The sequence below is a fragment of the Notolepis coatsorum genome, assembly GCF_963971535.1.
Source record: "Notolepis coatsorum genome assembly, chromosome: 1".
NCBI lineage: Eukaryota > Metazoa > Chordata > Actinopteri > Aulopiformes > Paralepididae > Notolepis > Notolepis coatsorum.
In genome coordinates, this window is record NC_140165.1 from 113,865,241 (window position 1) to 113,884,238 (window position 18,998).

At 42.0% G+C, this 18,998-nt stretch overlaps 1 protein-coding gene across 1 annotated transcript in view; it reads left to right on the plus strand.

Annotated features, from left to right (window-relative positions):
• The window catches only part of alpk1 (alpha-kinase 1), a gene marked incomplete at its 5' end in the record, with an annotated part of 80,025 nt that overhangs the window by 13,604 nt on the left and 47,423 nt on the right, over positions 1–18,998 (plus strand). The window contains 3 exons of the mRNA XM_084337928.1: positions 4,425–4,484; positions 4,568–4,654; positions 18,676–18,752. Of these exons, the coding sequence (XP_084194054.1) occupies positions 4,425–4,484; positions 4,568–4,654; positions 18,676–18,752 (224 nt within the window). The remainder of the gene's footprint in view (positions 1–4,424; positions 4,485–4,567; positions 4,655–18,675; positions 18,753–18,998) is intronic.

Here is an 18,998-nt window from a genome sequence, read left to right on the forward strand (position 1 = left end):
TTACATTAGGACCCCTACATTTATACACATTAGGACCAATACGTTTACATCAGGACCCCTACATTTATACACATTAGGACCAATACGTTTACATTAGGACCCCTACATTTATACACATTAGGACCAATACGTTTACATCAGGACCCCTACATTTATACACATTAGGACCAATACGTTTACATCAGGACCCCTACATTTATACACATTAGGACCAATACGTTTATACATTAGGACCCCTACATTTATACACATTAGGACCAATACGTTTATACATTAGGACCCCTACATTTATACACATTAGGACCAATACGTTTATACATTAGGACCCCTACATTTATACACATTAGGACCAATACGTTTACATTAGGACCCCTACATTTATACACATTAGGACCAATACGTTTATATCAGGACCCCTACATTTATACACATTAGGACCAATACGTTTACATTAGGACCCCTACATTTATACACATTAGGACCAATACGTTTACATTAGGACCCCTACATTTATACACATTAGGACCAATACGTTTACATTAGGACCCCTACATTTATACACATTAGGACCAATACGTTTACATCAGGACCCCTACATTTATACACATTAGGACCAATACGTTTACATCAGGACCCCTACATTTATACACATTAGGACCAATACGTTTATACATCAGGACCCCTACATTTATACACATTAGGACCAATACGTTTACATTGGGACCCCTACATTTATACACATTAGGACCAATACGTTTACATTAGGACCCCTACATTTATACACATTAGGACCAATACGTTTACATTAGGACCCCTACATTTATACACATTAGGACCAATACGTTTACATCAGGACCCCTACATTTATACACATTAGGACCAATACGTTTACATCAGGACCCCTACATTTATACACATTAGGACCAATACGTTTATACATCAGGACCCCTACATTTATACACATTAGGACCAATACGTTTACATTGGGACCCCTACATTTATACACATTAGGACCAATACGTTTACATCAGGACCCCTACATTTATACACATTAGGACCAATACGTTTACATCAGGACCCCTACATTTATACACATTAGGACCAATACGTTTATACATCAGGACCCCTACATTTATACACATTAGGACCAATATGTTTACATTAGGACCCCTACATTTATACACATTAGGACCAATACGTTTACATTAGGACCCCTACATTTATACACATTAGGACCAATACGTTTACATTGGGACCCCTACATTTATACACATTAGGACCAATACGTTTACATCAGGACCCCTACATTTATACACATTAGGACCAATACGTTTACATTAGGACCCCTACATTTATACACATTAGGACCAATACGTTTACATCAGGACCCCTACATTTATACACATTAGGACCTATAATTTTACATCAGGACCCCTACATTTATACACATTAGGACCAATACGTTTACATCAGGACCCCTACATTTATACACATTAGGACCAATATGTTTACATTGGGACCCCTACATTTATACACATTAGGACCAATACGTTTACATCAGGACCCCTACATTTATACACATTAGGACCAATACGTTTACATCAGGACCCCTACATTTATACACATTAGGACCAATACGTTTACATCAGGACCCCTACATTTATACACATTAGGACCAATACGTTTACATTAGGACCCCTACATTTATACACATTAGGACCAATACGTTTACATCAGGACCCCTACATTTATACACATTAGGACCAATACGTTTACATTAGGACCCCTACATTTATACACATTAGGACCAATACGTTTACATTAGGACCCCTACATTTATACACATTAGGACCAATACGTTTACATCAGGACCCCTACATTTATACACATTAGGACCAATACGTTTACATTAGGACCCCTACATTTATACACATTAGGACCAATACGTTTACATCAGGACCCCTACATTTATACACATTAGGACCAATACGTTTATACATTAGGACCCCTACATTTATACACATTAGGACCAATACGTTTATACATTAGGACCCCTACATTTATACACATTAGGACCAATACGTTTACATCAGGACCCCTACATTTATACACATTAGGACCAATACGTTTACATCAGGACCCCTACATTTATACACATAAGGACCAATACGTTTACATCAGGACCCCTACATTTATACACATTAGGACCAATACGTTTACATCAGGACCCCTACATTTATACACATTAGGACCAATACGTTTATACATTAGGACCCCTACATTTATACACATTAGGACCAATACGTTTATACATTAGGACCCCTACATTTATACACATTAGGACCAATACGTTTATACATTAGGACCCCTACATTTATACACATTAGGACCAATACGTTTACATCAGGACCCCTACATTTATACACATTAGGACCAATACGTTTACATCAGGACCCCTACATTTATACACATTAGGACCAATACGTTTATACATTAGGACCCCTACATTTATACACATTAGGACCAATACGTTTATACATTAGGACCCTTACATTTATACACATTAGGACCAATACGTTTATACATTAGGACCCCTACATTTATACACATTAGGACCAATACGTTTATACATTAGGACCCCTACATTTATACACATTAGGACCAATACGTTTATACATTAGGACCCTTACATTTATACACATTAGGACCAATACGTTTATACATTAGGACCCCTACATTTATACACATTAGGACCAATACGTTTATACATTAGGACCCCTACATTTATACACATTAGGACCAATACGTTTATACATTAGGACCCCTACATTTATACACATTAGGACCAATACGTTTACATCAGGACCCCTACATTTATACACATTAGGACCAATACGTTTACATTAGGACCCCTACATTTATACACATTAGGACCAATACGTTTACATTAGGACCCCTACATTTATACACATTAGGACCAATACGTTTACATTAGGACCCCTACATTTATACACATTAGGACCAATACGTTTACATTAGGACCCCTACATTTATACACATTAGGACCAATACGTTTACATTAGGACCCCTACATTTATACACATTAGGACCAATACGTTTACATCAGGACCCCTACATTTATACACATTAGGACCAATACGTTTACATTAGGACCCCTACATTTATACACATTAGGACCAATACGTTTACATTAGGACCCCTACATTTATACACATTAGGACCAATACGTTTACATTAGGACCCCTACATTTATACACATTAGGACCAATACGTTTATACATTAGGACCCCTACATTTATACACATTAGGACCAATATGTTTACATTAGGACCCCTACATTTATACACATTAGGACCAATACGTTTACATCAGGACCCCTACATTTATACACATTAGGACCAATACGTTTATACATTAGGACCCCTACATTTATACACATTAGGACCAATACGTTTACATTAGGACCCCTACATTTATACACATTAGGACCAATACGTTTACATTAGGACCCTTACCTCCCCACCTCAGAGGATGTTGTTGTCAGATCAGGGGTCGTCATTCCAATATATTATCTCGATATATTCTAATGAATGAAACAATGAAATTAAACTGCTGTCCCCGGACCCCATGTTGTAGTTTAGTTGTAAACTCTTTTTAAAGGCCCAATCAGTGATCCAAAATGTAAACAAATGGCTAACCACCAAAATAATAACAAATAAGAATGTTTTCATTGTGTAGTTTATTATTGACTGAAGGACTGACATTACACAGTAGGTACATTTCCTTTTGTGTTGTACTGTATATATTTTGTGGTTGTAAAAGGTTTGTTTACACTGGTAAAACGTATTGTTTAACACTGAAGTAAAACAGACCGGGTTAATAAAAGCTCCAAAAAACTTCTTTTCCATCTGGAGATGTAAGTAACTGTTCAAGAATGTATGTGAACATTGATATGATCCAAAAAAAGGTCACAGATTGGGACTTTAATGGAACAAGAAGATAGATACCAATATCCTCTCTGTGTGTTCAGTCGAAAGCTATCCGGCTGCAAGCTAGCCTAGCTTAGCACAAATGAATGGAAGAGGATACGGATCACTAGCCTAGCTTAAAACTCCGGGAGAGGGGTTTTTGGCCAACAGCTAGGCTAGCTGGTCCATATCCGCTTCCATTCATTTGTGCTAAGCTAGGCTAACTTGCAGCCAGATAGCTTTCGACTGAACTCACAGTGAGTGAATTGGTATCTATTTTATTGTCTGACTCTGGAGAAGACGGTAAGGCTAATTAATTCCATGTGGTTTCATTACTTTGCCATCAGCTTCATGATATGTATGATGGTTTGTTTGTTTGATTGTTTGATTACAAATAAATAAACAGGGAAATCATCACTTGGTCTCCCCCCACAGGCAGACTGCAGAAGGCTGAATACATACTGAGCAGTCTGATTAACAACAGCGGTGCCACAGGTCAGAGAATGTAATCGTCATAATGAATCCTAATTCATATTAAATAACACTGCAGCGTAATCAGAGTAGTCTTTCCTCTTTAGGCTGTTGGGTGTATCGCTCTGAAAGCGACAGAGCTCTTGTTCAGGCAGTCAGTGTTCAAGTGCGTGGACTCGTCTTACAGAAACTAGGTGAGATGCTATGTTTTCCCATGTGCAAAAGATTGTATTATTTAATTATGAATTAAAGGGATAGTTCTGTTGTTTTGGAACCCTAGTCCTATTTCTTACTTGATGTTGATCGGTAGTCCTTTTTCTGCACAATCCATGCTGTTCCTCTGTTCATGCTGTTCAATGCAAAGTCAATGGGGTCAAGCTCAGGCACGTTGGAAGGGGGGGGTGTGGGGCAGCAACCCCCCCCCCCCCCCCTCAGTTATTGCCAAAAAAAAATATATATATATATATATTTTTTTTTTTATGATGGTATTTATATATTTGTATATTATATACTGTAACTGTATAACTGTAACACTGTATATTATAAGTTTATCCTGCTCAAAGCACTTCACCATTTTAATATTGTGTGTATTGAGCCGTACTGTATTGTAGCCATTCTCCAATCTGTTAAATAAAGTTTTCATTCATTCATTACACTACTGTACGTACACAATCATACGTGTAAAACCGACAAGATTGCAGCAGAGTAGATTTTCGAGTGATGACAGACTGTCACAGACTGATTGAATGACAGGTGAAACAACTAATTGTATTCACCTCCCCGTGAAAAGAAAAATATCAGATTTATTTTCGAAACGTCCCGCCGGTCCCAGTGACAGTCCCACTAAATCTGATAAACGTCAGAGAGAGACAGAGACGACAGGTTCAGCCTCAGCATCAGGTATTGAAGAGTTAACTGAGTATGTACCCCTACGCCAGGGGCTTCCACTGAGGGGTGATGCAAATAGGGATGGGGTGTTATGGCAGCTGATGATGGAAAGAGTGCACACCGAGTCTGATCCCGAGTTGAAGAATTGGCTCCAAAAGAGAGACAACTGGATGTCCAACAACATCCAAAACGAAATCTTACAGCTGTTTGCCCATGATATTCAGTGACAAATTAGAGGCAAAGCATCCAAAAGCCCATTCTTTGGCTTGAGCGCTGACGGAACCACTGATGTCACTGGAAAAGAACAATTCTCGTGTAATATACTGTACAGTTCCCTGATGACAACTGATAAGTGCCCACGCTAGGTCTTAGGTCAGATCGATAACTTCATAACTCATTGGTCTGCTCATCTTGACATCAAGCAGCGTCCTGCGATGTGGTTGACATGCAGAACCCAATGAGTCTACAAAATGTTGTTGTTACACCTGACCGACAAGAGACAGCGAATGCACCGTTCCGACCCCCCCAGTCATTGACCATGGTCAAGTGATTGAAGTTGCGGAATCTTTTATTTTATTTGCACTGGGAAGGACACTCTTTATTCAGATGATGTCCATTTCCCTTATCCGTCACACGTATTATCACTGTAGCTTTACTTGATAATCCCATTATACAGAACCCACTTCTACATCTATATATATATAGTTCTTTCTCTAGGTCTCTGTGTGGATAAAGGCCCACTCCTAGAGTTTTACATCATAAATCAGGAACATTACGGGGCCGTGTTGTTGCCGACTGGTTAAAGACACACTTCTAAAGTTTATACATCATAAATCATGAACATATATGAAGCCGTGCTCCCTCCTGGTTAAACAATGGGTAAAGTTACAATGCAAAAACATTTCAATGCTTACCCGTATGGTCAGGAAGAATGGATACAAAAAGGTGTGTTCCAAAAAGGGTGTTTTATTTTTTAAAAGTACAAGATTACATTAAAGGCACAGTTCATGGTTATAAGTACAAAAAAGGTTTCTCTTACAATATATCAGAATGCAGGGATCTCCAAAATCTCTCTCAGAGGAAGTGAGTTAGCCTTTATATATCAAAACAAGACCTCGTTGTCATTGGTTAATATACAGTGAGGAAATTTCACTAGCCAGTCAGCGTGTTAGCACGTCAGTATATATTTATCCAATCGTTTTACTTTACGTGCACAGTAAGTGTCCCTCCCTTTCTTTTTACTTGCGTTACCTTCAGTTACATAGTTTTTTCAAGTATGAGAAAGTCCCTCCACTTTTCATCTTAATCAGAACTTACAAAGGGTTAACCTGGTAACCAGGCAGTGCCGGGCGAGGCCATCTGTGAGAATTCCCATCAAGACTCCTCAGAGCTATAGCAGAGAATTTTCAGAGATGCTCTCCTCCAGTGAACACAGTTTATAGTATTACTCTCTTTCATTTTAAGCATAAAATGATGAAACATATAATTAATGCAGCAGAATATGTATACACCTCTTATACCAACATTTCTGACTGTAGCAAAACATTTAACATTTAATTGTTATATAGTTTTAAGATTCTCTCTATAGTTTTAAGACTCTGTATAAGTTTATAACACAGGTGGCGCTTGTTGATTTGTGGCACACATAACGTGTGTCTTCTCTAAACTTTATCTTCCTCCGGCCTGGGGCCCCTCGCTTCTGCCACGCTTATCAGTAAAAAGCAGCCGGACCAGTAAGTAACAGGTAGTAAAAAATGCAGGCAGGTTAGGCCTTCTGTGGGTAAAATCTTTTTTCTATGGCAGAGGCCTCCCCCCCCCGCCCCCGTCAAGGCCCATCTTTCAGTTACCTCCCTGCATACACACTGGCACCTTTTAAACAGAACAGGCAATTCATTCTTTAAGCAGCCAAGCAGTATGGAAGCAATTGCCCTGTTGTTGCATGAATATATATATTCAGAGTATATATACAGATATATACCATAAACATATGCTTAAACCTTTTACATCCCATAATTGACAGAGAGAACAGGATGTCATTATAACCAGTGTCACTATTTGGCTGTGACACTTTACACCTCCTCTGTCATCCTGGTCGGTCATTTTCCATTGTCTTAATAGCGTCTGTACTGGGGGACGAGATGGCGATTGCGGGGTCACGTGGCTGTGACTCTCCACACCCCCTCTGTCATCTCGGTACCTCGGTACCCTGGTAGCCATCAAAGAGCCATCAGGGTCATCAAAGAGAAGCCGCCTATTCTCAGTCCTTGCCCCACAATGGTGGAATGAACTACCCATCCCAGTTAGGACAGCCGAATCCCGTCCAATCTTTCGCCGTCGACTAAAGACTCACTTCTTCAACCATTATCTGAAATGATAAAAAAAAAAAAACAAAAAAAAAAAAATCTAACCACGACTAACCTTAATGTCATGCACTTGTCCTAATAAACTAACCTACACTGTAACACGCAACACTTTGATGAACATTGTTACTCAGCTGATAGAGTTATACCCTTCTTGCTGTCTTGTCGCACAGAACTTGTAAGTCGCTTTGGATAAAAGCGTCAGCTAAATGACTAAATGTAAATGTAAATGTAGCCGGCGGGAAGACTCTCATCTGTTGTTCCCGGCCGATGCACCCAGGTTGTTGTCGTCTTGGTCATCTTGGGGTCACCCCCCCTGACCTCTTGGATCTCTCCCATAGTTTGAGGTAGGTTGAATTGTCACTTCTCGGGCGACCCCTTGGGTCCCGAGAATTGTAGCAGCATTCCTCTATTGAAGTGTGGTTGGCCTGGTCGTGTGACCCTGACCGTAGGCCTCGCAGGACATCACAGATACGGTCCACAGAGGACTCATTTCTCTTCTCTCTTTCAGGTCCATTCAGGGCTCTCGTCGCCCTGTAACCTGGGTCAAATCAAATCAAATCAAATTTATTTATAGGGCCCGACAACACACGTTAATGTCCCCATGGGCCGTACAGATCTTCTTTAAACAAGTCAAGAAGAAAACATAACAATAAGTCAAGAACAGAACAGGAACACCATAATGTCCAAACATTTTTAGATGAATGCAAATAAATGAAAGAATGCAAGCACTCCCAGACATACCCCACGCGAAGGAAAGGAAAAACTCACTAAAACCTAACAATAGGGAAAAAAGCTCCACAGGCAGTGTGGAGGAGAGAAACCTTAGAAGGGCCATTCAAGGGGGGATCTCCCTTCTTAGATGTTGGTGATAGTAGTGTTGCAGATGGACAGTTGGTAAGCATGCACTCATGTGTGTAGTGGAACACAGATGAGTGCATGCAATAGCAACTGTACATTTTGAAAAATTAAAGATAGAGCTAATAGCTAATAGGGTCCAGGCCGATGTCTCTCTGCCCGGTCTAGGAGGTCTAGGAGGTCTAGGAGGTCTTGGAGGTCTAGGAGGTCTAGGAGGTCTAGGAGGTCTAGGTGAGGACCTTGAGGATGCTCTGGAGCTTGACCTATCCCGGTCTTCCTCCAGTAGTTTCAGTCCTGCTTTCAGATACTGCTATTCGTCCCGATGGCACTGGTTCAGGTTTTGTCCCCCTTACCATCGCACATTGTTCACAGGCCTTTCGGACTGTTGTTTCCGTCCATTTCCTTCTTGCACAGAGGGTCAACCCTGTGTTGTGCTTGTCTCGGTCCAGACTGGCTAGTTAGCCTGCTGTAGACTCAGGCTAGGTAGCCTCTTGTAGACTCAGGCTATGTAGCCTCTTGTAGACTCAGCTCCTGCTGATAACACCAGCCTGTATGATTACGCTGGTTCCACTTCCGTCACAGTAGTAGGACTCATGCTCTTGCTAGCTTCTGGCTCGTCATCATGCTAGTAGCTCCTGTTCGCAATGGCTAGTTAGCCTGCTCTGCATGCTGCTCTGGGGTTAGTTTCTCCCCCATGTTTTCCCCTGGATCTTGACCGGGGGTTCTTATTTCTCTTTCCATCATTTGGGCCATTGAAGCCCCTTTGGGGAGCTAGCGTCTCCTTGTGCTAGCTTCTCTTGAGCTATTACTCAATATGTTGAGTAATCAGAACTGTGTTCAGTTTCAGAGGTATTTAGCTCCCCATCATGTTCAGGCTCAGACTCAGTTTCACCTGAAGGTGTCATCTGTGGCCTCGGGTTCTGATCCTCGATCTGAATGTCGCCATCCTCCTCTTCTGGGCCATAGAAAATGGAACAGTGCTCATAATTGATGTTTTTGGCCTTTAGGAACTCGTCTAGAGAGTTGAACGCCTCTATGTCAGTGGAGGGAGATACTCGTTTTGAGGTGGAGCCTTGCGCCTCATAAAGAGGAAGAATGACTACATCGTCTTCTTGGTTTTTTCCATTTCCAAACTCGTCCATGATAGTGTGTCGCAGTGTTTTTGAGCAAGACACATAACCCCTTACTGCTCCCGTTAAGCAGGTTGGCACCTTGCATGGCTGCCTCCGCCGTCTGTGTTTCTTAAGCTCTCCCTTCGTCTTGAAGGTCTTCTCACACTGGGCGCAACCGTAAGGTTTATTTTCTGTGTGTACCGGGTGGTGTTGTTTAAGTTCTGCCTTCGTCTTGAAGGTCTTCCCACACTGGGCACAGCTGTAAGGTTTATGTTCTGTGTGTACCAGGTGGTGTTGTTTAAGATAAGCCTTCCACTTGAAGCTCTTTCCACACTGGCCACAGCTGTGAGGTCTCTCTCCTGTGTGTACCATGTGGTGTTGTTTAAGATTATCCTTCCACTTGAAGCTCTTTCCACACTGGCCACAGCTGTGAGGTCTCTCTCCTGTGTGTACCATGTGGTGTTGTTTAAGATTATCCTTCGTCTTGAAGGTCTTCTCACACTGGGCGCAACCGTAAGGTTTATCTTCTGTGTGTACCAGGTGGTGTTGTTTAAGTTCTGCCTTCGTCTTGAAGGTCTTCCCACACTGGGCACAGCTGTAAGGTTTCTCTCCTGTGTGTATCATGGAGTGAATTTTAAGCTGAGCCTTCGTCTTGAAGCTCCTTCCACACTGGTCACAGCAGTAAGGTTTCTCTCCTGTGCCAATTACTGCCTGCTGTACAGCCGGCAGCTCTGGGTATTGTGATCTGCTTGGTTCCGTGAATTCCTCACTTTCCACAAGCGTCTCAGGGGACTCTGGGTGTGTTCCCCGTTCTCTTGGGTAGTCAACCCCCTGCTGGGTGTAGAAACTCCCAATCCATCATCCGAGGGTAATTTATCGTCCTCTGTGATGTGGGGATGATTGTGAGACATCCTGTTCACTTCCATTAGCTCTGGCTTGGTAGCCAGCTATTAGCTCATGTCTGGCTAGGGCCAGTCCACTTCCTGTTAGCACTGGCTTGTTAGCCCGTTGGGAGCTAGTTAGCTCGTGGCTAGTTAGCCATCAATTCACTCTTGGCTTGTTAGCCTGTGGGGAGCTAGTTAGCTCTTAGCTAGTTAGCCATCAATGCACTCTTGGCTTGTTAGCCTGTGGGGAGCTAGTTAGCTCTTGGCTAGTTAGCCTGCATTCCTGTGAAAGTGCCGTTTTGGCAGCTTCACGTAGCCTCGGGCTAGGTAGCCATCCAGTTAGCATTTAGCTCGCTTGTGGATAGTTAGCCTGCATTCCTGTGAAAGTGCCGTTTTGGCAGCTTCACGTAGCCTCGGGCTAGGTAGCCTGCTATTAGCACCAGCTCGTTAGCCGATGGTGAGCTAGTTAGCTTTCGTCTGGCTAGGGCCAGCTCATGGGTGTTAGCACTGGCTCGTTAGCCGATGGTGAGCTAGTTAGCTTCCGTCTGGCTAGGGCCAGCTCATGTGTGTTAGCACTGGCTCGTTAGCCGATGGTGAGCTAGTTAGCTTCCGTCTGGCTAGGGCCAGCTCATGGGTGTTAGCACTGGCTCATTAGCCGATGGTGAGCTAGTTAGCTTCTGTCTGGCTAGGGCCAGCTCATGTGTGTTAGCACTGGCTCGTTAGCCGATGGTGAGCTAGTTAGCTTCCGTCTGGCTAGGGCCAGCTCATGGGTGTTAGCACTGGCTCGTTAGCCGATGGTGAGCTAGTTAGCTTCCGTCTGGCTAGGGCCAGCTCATGGGTGTTAGCACTGGCTCGTTAGCCGATGGTGAGCTAGTTAGCTTCCGTCTGGCTAGGGCCAGCTCATGTGTGTTAGCACTGGCTCGTTAGCCGATGGTGAGCTAGTTAGCTTCCGTCTGGCTAGGGCCAGCTCATGTGTGTTAGCACTGGCTCGTTAGCATTCCTGTGAAAGTGCCGTTTTGGCAGCTTCACGTAGCCTCGGGCTAGGTAGCCATCCAGTTAGCATTTAGCTCGCTTGTGGCTAGTTAGCCTGCATTCCTGTGAAAGTGCCGTTTTGGCAGCTTCACGTAGCCTCGGGCTAGGTAGCCATCCAGTTAGCATTTAGCTCGCTTGTGGCTAGTTAGCCTACATTCCTGTGAACAAAGCACGAAATGATGTTGCACTTGTAACTCCCCCCAGAGCTTTCTAAACATTACGTTACTTTTTTGTTGTGAGTAAACGTTGCTTTAATCACAAAGATAGAGCTTTCTATTGAAGTGTGATATTCCCGAGTAGAGCTGTTCACTCAAGTGTGACTTTAAGCCTTTTATCTTAGGTTTCTAGTCGCGTGTAGAGCTTTCTACTGTAGAGCTTTCTACTTAGGTTTCGACTGTAAGTAAACATTACGTTACCCTTTAGTCGCAAGTAAACGTTACTTTAATCACAAAGATAGAGCTTTCTATGGAAGTGTGATATTCCCGAGTAGAGCTTTCCACTCCAGTGTGACTTTAAGCCTTTTATTTTAGGTTTCTAGTCGCGTGTAGAGCTTTCTACTGTAGAGCTTTCTACTTAGGTTTCGACTGTAAGTAAACATTACGTTACCCTTTAGTCGCAAGTAAACGTTACTTTAATCACAAAGATAGAGCTTTCTATGGAAGTGTGATATTCCCGAGTAGAGCTTTCCACTCGAGTGTGACTTTAAGCCTTTTATTTTAGGTTTCTAGTCGCGTGTAGAGCTTTCTACTGTAGAGCTTTCTACTTAGGTTTCGACTGTAAGTAAACATTACGTTACCCTTTAGTCGCAAGTAAACGTTACTTTAATCTAGAGGTGGGCATAGATTAATTTTTTTAATCTAGATGAATCTATCTGCAATCCTGGATTTAATCTAGATTAATCTAGATTAAAATGGCCCAAAAAAAAAAAAAAAACTGTCGAAGGCATTCAAAATATGTGTGTTCTACCCAAATAATGACCAGAAGTAAGTCCTTACTTTTTCTTTCCTCCTTATGTTTCTCAGGCCAGGTGGCCCATTACACCATGAGCCCATCTCTCGATTCCAAAATGCATTACAGACTGTTTGAAAAAGCTGTTTTGCTATGATAATTGGTAATGCAATATCAAAATAATGTTCAATAAGATGTACTTGTGTTTAATAAGTTGTTTTATTCAGAAGTTAACACAAATAAATAATATTACCAGTACAGTACAGTATCTAGCACACTCTCAGGAGCAAAACAGAAAGAATCATTTCAAACTTGAACTATGTGACATGGCTTGAATCAACTGCTCCAGTGGAGTTGCTCAGTGGCCAATGGTGTCAACTGTGGTTGTACTGGGCAGCTCCCAGGTGTGAATGGAACTGTGTGAATGTGAAGCAGGGCGTTCCTGAAAAAGAGCGTCTGTGCTCAGCGAACCTACCCTGAGTAAATAAAGGTAAAGGTACAAAAAGGTGTGTTCCAAAAAGGGTGTTTTATTTTTTTAAAGTACAAGATTACATTAAAGGCACAGTTCATGGTTATAAGTACAAAAAAGGTTTCTCTTACAATATATCAGAATGCAGGGATCTCCAAAATCTCTCTGAGAGGAAGTGAGTTAGCCTTTATATATCAAAACAAGACCTCGTTGTCATTGGTTAATATACAGTGAGGAAATTTCACTAGCCAGTCAGCGTGTTAGCACGTCAGTATATATTTATCCAATCGTTTTACTTTACGTGCACAGTAAGTGTCCCTCCCTTTCTTTTTACTTGCGTTACCTTCAGTTACATAGTTTTTTCAAGTATGAGAAAGTCCCTCCACTTTTCATCTTAATCAGAACTTACAAAGGGTTAACCTAGTAACCAGGCAGTGCCGGGTGAGGCCATCTGTGAGAATTCCCATCAAGACTCCTCAGAGCTATAGCAGAGAATTTTCAGAGATGCTCTCCTCCAGTGAACACAGTTTATAGTATTACTCTCTTTCATTTTAAGCATAAAATTATGAAACATATAATTAATGCAGCAGAATATGTATACACCTCTTATACCAACATTTCTGACTGTAGCAAAACATTTAACATTTAATTGTTATATAGTTTTAAGATTCTCTCTATAGTTTTAAGACTCTGTATAAGTTTATAACATAGGTGGCGCTTGTTGATTTGTGGCACACATAACGTGTGTCTTCTCTAAACTTTATCTTCCTCCGGCCTGGGGCCCCTCGCTTCTGCCACGCTTATCAGTAAAAAGCAGCCGGACCAGTAAGTAACAGGTAGTAAAAAATGCAGGCAGGTTAGGCCTTCTGTGGGTAAAATCTTTTTTCTATGGCAGAGGCCTCCCCCCCCCGCCCCCGTCAAGGCCCATCTTTCAGTTACCTCCCTGCATACACACTGGCACCTTTTAAACAGAACAGGCCATTCATTCTTTAAGCAGCCAAGCAGTATGGAAGCAATTGCCCTGTTGTTGCATGAATATATATATTCAGAGTATATATACAGATATATACCATAAACATATGCTTAAACCTTTTACATCCCATAATTGACAGAGAGAACAGGATGTCATTATAACCAGTGTCACTATTTGGCTGTGACACTTTACAACAACTTGGAAGCTCAGAACTTCTTTTGGGGTTTTTACAATGCCCCAGACACAACATTATTTTACGCCTAGGCTCGACCTGCCCATGGAGAGGCTGATAGGATACTGTTTTGACGGGGCCAGCAACATGTCTGGGGGGTACAGGCTAGACTAAAGGAAATGTGTCCCGACTCTGTTTTTCTCCACTGCGCAAAAAAAAATTAAAATAAAAAATCTCAAAGGCCGCACCCCCTACCGATTTAAAGTTCCAACGTGCCTGGTCAAGCTCCTGTCTCCTGTACAAGCTTACTGAGGGCCACTGAAATGTATTCCACAGTGCAACACAAAGTAGATTTCAGTGAGCTTCAGTCAGCTTGCACAGACAGGAGTTTGACCCCATTGACTTTGCATTGTGTTCAATCAGTAGGCTACATTCCTCTCTCAACTCAATCCATGCTGTTCCTCACAAACTACGACGCCAATTTCCTGCTAGTTAGCCTAAAATGTAGGTAAAGTAATGGGGCCACTTCTCAGTCTGTACAATAAGCACATTTTAAAGTGCTAACAGCAAAAGTGCAGAAGTCCCTGCGCTTTCTGTCCATTGCATTGTAGTATATGAGTCAAATCACTAGTGGATCTGTGCTTAGCTGTTGCTATCCAAGTAGTCATTAGCTGTTGCTATCCAAGTAGTCATTAGCTGTTGCTATCCAAGTAGTCAATAGCTATTGCAATCCAAATAGTCATTAAGATAAGATAAAGATAAGATATTCCTTTATAAATCCCCTTGGGGAAATTCCAGCGACACACACATACAGCTCATCGTCTCATTAATAATAATAACAACATCACAATCATTACATTTTTTACAGTAACAATGGCACAGCATAAATTCAAACAGACATGTACATTTGTTGACACATGTCATCTACAGAATGCCTGAGACGCCATATGCGATAGTCAGGCTGCATCAACAACAGAGTAGTTAAACAAAGTGTTGTTGCGCCAGGTGGGCGGGAGGGAGGTCGGGAGACAGTCTTAGGATCCACTCCTACAGCGCGCATTAGCTGTTGGGGGTCAGCCCAATGGTCCCACAGCCCTACAGTATGTTCCCGGACGGAACCTCTACTACCAGAGGACAATTGGATACTAGGTTGGGTGTAATTGGCTACCAAATGAATAGAAAGGGGGATAAAATAAGATACACATTTATGAAAAAAGGAAATGTGGGAACATAGGGCTGTGAGAATATAGGGCTGTGGTAACATAGGCATGCTCCCAGCTGTTGCTATCCAAGTAGTCATTAGCTCTTGCTATCCAAGTAGCCATTAGCTGTTCCAAGTAGTAATTTAAAGTCAAGATTTTTCTAGACAATATGCCAAGGTTTGGTGAGGCTACATTAGCCACAGATGTTGGAGGAGGTCATTTTTCCCATTGATGAGGCGATTGGATCTGTCATTCCAAACATGGTCAAGTTCAAGTGTAATCATAATCACTTAGGTGGTCACTTAGGTGGAATAATTCTAAAAGGAATTAAGAACAAAACGAACTAAACAAGACTAATATCTTGTCATTGTGTCTGTGCAATCTGTAGCTATGGATTAGGGCTGACCCCTATTAGTCGATTAGTCGACTAATCGGTCGAAAGGAGCCGTAGTCGACTGGCCAACCTCTTAGTCGAATATATGTAACGGAGGTACCGCAGTCTATCCACAGTCACGCGGTACAGTAAGTGAAGTGGCTGTGGACGTTAAGCGGTACTGCAAGTAAACTCACTCCCCAGAGGCATCCAGACCCAGTAGCAAGAAGTGAATTCACCTCTTGGTATAGTGGTCTGTGATGCCGCCTGCGACGCGGGAGATCGGGGTTCAACTCCCACTCAGGGCGATCCCTTAACAGGGGTCGAATCGAAATAAACACAATGCAAGTAAGATCACACCGGCTACACGTGGTGCCGCTAGACCCGGATGCCCTGGGTGGAGTGAGTTTAGGGGGGTGAGTAACGGCGGTACCGCAGTCTATCCACAGTCACGAGGTACAGTAAGTGAAGTGGCTGTGGACGTTAAGCGGTACTGCAAGTAAACTCACTCCCAGTATATATAATTTTTTTTTTATTATTATAATTTTTTGATCATTCTTTCCAAAAGAAAAGAGGCCTAGAAGCGTGGCTAACGCTAATGGCAGGCATACCAGAGGCTAACTGCCTACGAAAACAGGCACAGAGGCACTGAAAGAGGATTTCACCCATCTAATGAACACACTAGACTAGACAAATATCAAGATGTATCCATCAGTGGACCAATTGCATGCTTTTGCAGAGGACAAGAAGCCTTCAGTCGACTCCTTCAGACATTAAGCACCCCCCACAGCCCAAATGGAATGATAAAAAAAACAATATTTTTTTTAAATAAAAAAAATATTATACTTTTTTTTTTTTTTTTTTTTTTTTTTTTGTCGACCAATAGTCGACTAACGGCAAATTTTGGCCAATCATAGTCGACCATCCAAATCGTTAGTCGGGGACAGCCCTACTATGGATAGCAAGTTACTAGGTTTGCCGTTTGAAAAGAAGCTGATACTGGACCGTACTGTGCCAACCCATACCCTGGCTCAGCAGGTACAGCACAGCACAGCACTGGTGCTGTGGAAAAGCCAAAAGGCATAGATGCAAAGCATTCTTGCATAAATTCTATGCAAGTAGGCTATGTCTAAGCTATTTTACAGTATTATACATGAACTATGTGCAATATGCATAAGACTATGAGCTATATGTGGGTATGTCAGGTGGTCTTGTGGTCAAAGTTATGTATGTGGAATCATATAAGAACGTTCAATTTGACCAATTAGGCCCTTTATTCTTCTAGATGCATATCACCATTAAAAATGGTAAATCTTGATGCATCACATGCTGCCAGCACTTTCATTGCCCTTTCTGCAATGCATCCTTATTCAAACCAACAAGGTTGAGTAAGTTGAAGAACCACTTGGAGGTCCATTAAGCAGGCAGTTTCCTATGAAGGTAAAGTTGTCACAGCGCGGCCCTGAGAGCGTTGCACTCCGGCTGTGCAGCTGGATACTATTGGCTTGTGGTGGACAGCGCCTTGGTGCTGAAGTGTCATTCAATATTCTTACTTAAATATGACTGTGACGGGTGACGAGGCACCACACATGTGAACAGTAACAATGCAATTCATTAATGTCTTGTTGTAATTAGTATATACCCAATGTTATCTTTCAATATCTTATTTGACGTTACTGTACGATATAAGTGTGTATTAAAAGACGGAGCTGTTAATGCCCGGGCAAGCTATATTCACGTATTCACGTAACTCGCATATATCCTCAACTATCCTTTATCTTTCAATATCTTATTTGTTGTTACTGTACGATATAAGTGTGTATTAAAAGACGGAGCTGTTAATGCGTATGAAGGTTTGTGTCCCCGGGCAAGCTATATTCACGTAACTCGCATATATCCTCAACTATCCTTTATCTTTCAATATCTTATTTGACGGTACTGTACGATATAAGTGTGTATTAAAAGACGGAACTGTTAATGCCCGGGCAAGCTATATTCACGTATTCACGTAACTCGCATATATCCTCAACTATCCTTTATCTTTCAATATCTTATTTGACGTTACTGTAGTGTGTTTAATACATAGGTGTGTATTAAAAGAAGGAGCTGTTAATGCCCGGGCAAGCTATATTCACGTATTCACGTAACTCGCATATATCCTCAACTATCCTTTATCTTTCAATATCTTATTTGACGTTACTGTACGATATAAGTGTGTATTAAAAGACGGAGCTGTTAATGCCCAGGCAAGCTATATTCACGTATTCACGTAACTCGCATATATCCTCAACTATCCTTTATCTTTCAATATCTTATTTGACGTTACTGTACGATATAAGTGTGTATTAAAAGACGGAGCTGTTAATGCCCAGGCAAGCTATATTCACGTATTCACGGAACTCGCATATATCCTCAATATCCACAACACCAGAGCGCATCAGGTGCATGATGAAATACTCAAGTGACTGACGGACATTTGGCGAGCCTTTATTTCAGCGGGGAACATAGGACCCGGGGGACATAGGACCTTTATTTCAGCATTTGGCGAGCCTTTATTTCAGCGGGGAACATAGGACCCGGGGAACATAGGACCTTTATTTCAGCGGGGAACATGGAACCCTTTTTTTGTTCGGGAGCGTTCGGGAGCGGGCGGGACCGGGGAACATATAACCTTTATTTCGGGAGCGGGGAACATAGGACCCTTTCTTTAAAACAAAGCGGGGAACATAGAACCCGGGGAACATAGGACCCAGGGAACATACCCCAAATTCTGTAACACAAACATGCACTTTTTTGGGGGACAGACATAGAGACACATAGGCTACAGACATATAGACATAGATACAGACAAACCCTGTTCTAGACGGCTCTGCCAATTAAGCGCCATGTCGTAAAATCATATATTATTTGTAAACTGAGCATTTTTCCAATTTAACATCTTCAGGCTTGTGGCTGGAGGCTGCAGAGCTCATCTGGGCCTCTCTGGTTGGCTACTATGCACTTCCTCATCCTGACAAAAAGGTACCACCAACAGCCAATACACTCCATCTTTAAAACACATAATCAGTCCTGTTCACACATTGTTAAAGAAACATGCCAACATTATGGGACTCTCCAGAGTCAGACAGGAAGATAGATACCAGTTGACTCTGTGCGTTCAGTAGAAAGCTATCCAGCTTCGAGCTAGCCTAGTTCAGCACAAATGAATGGAAGCGGATAGGGACCACTAGCCTAGCTTAAAACTCCGGGAGAGGTGTGTTTGGCCAA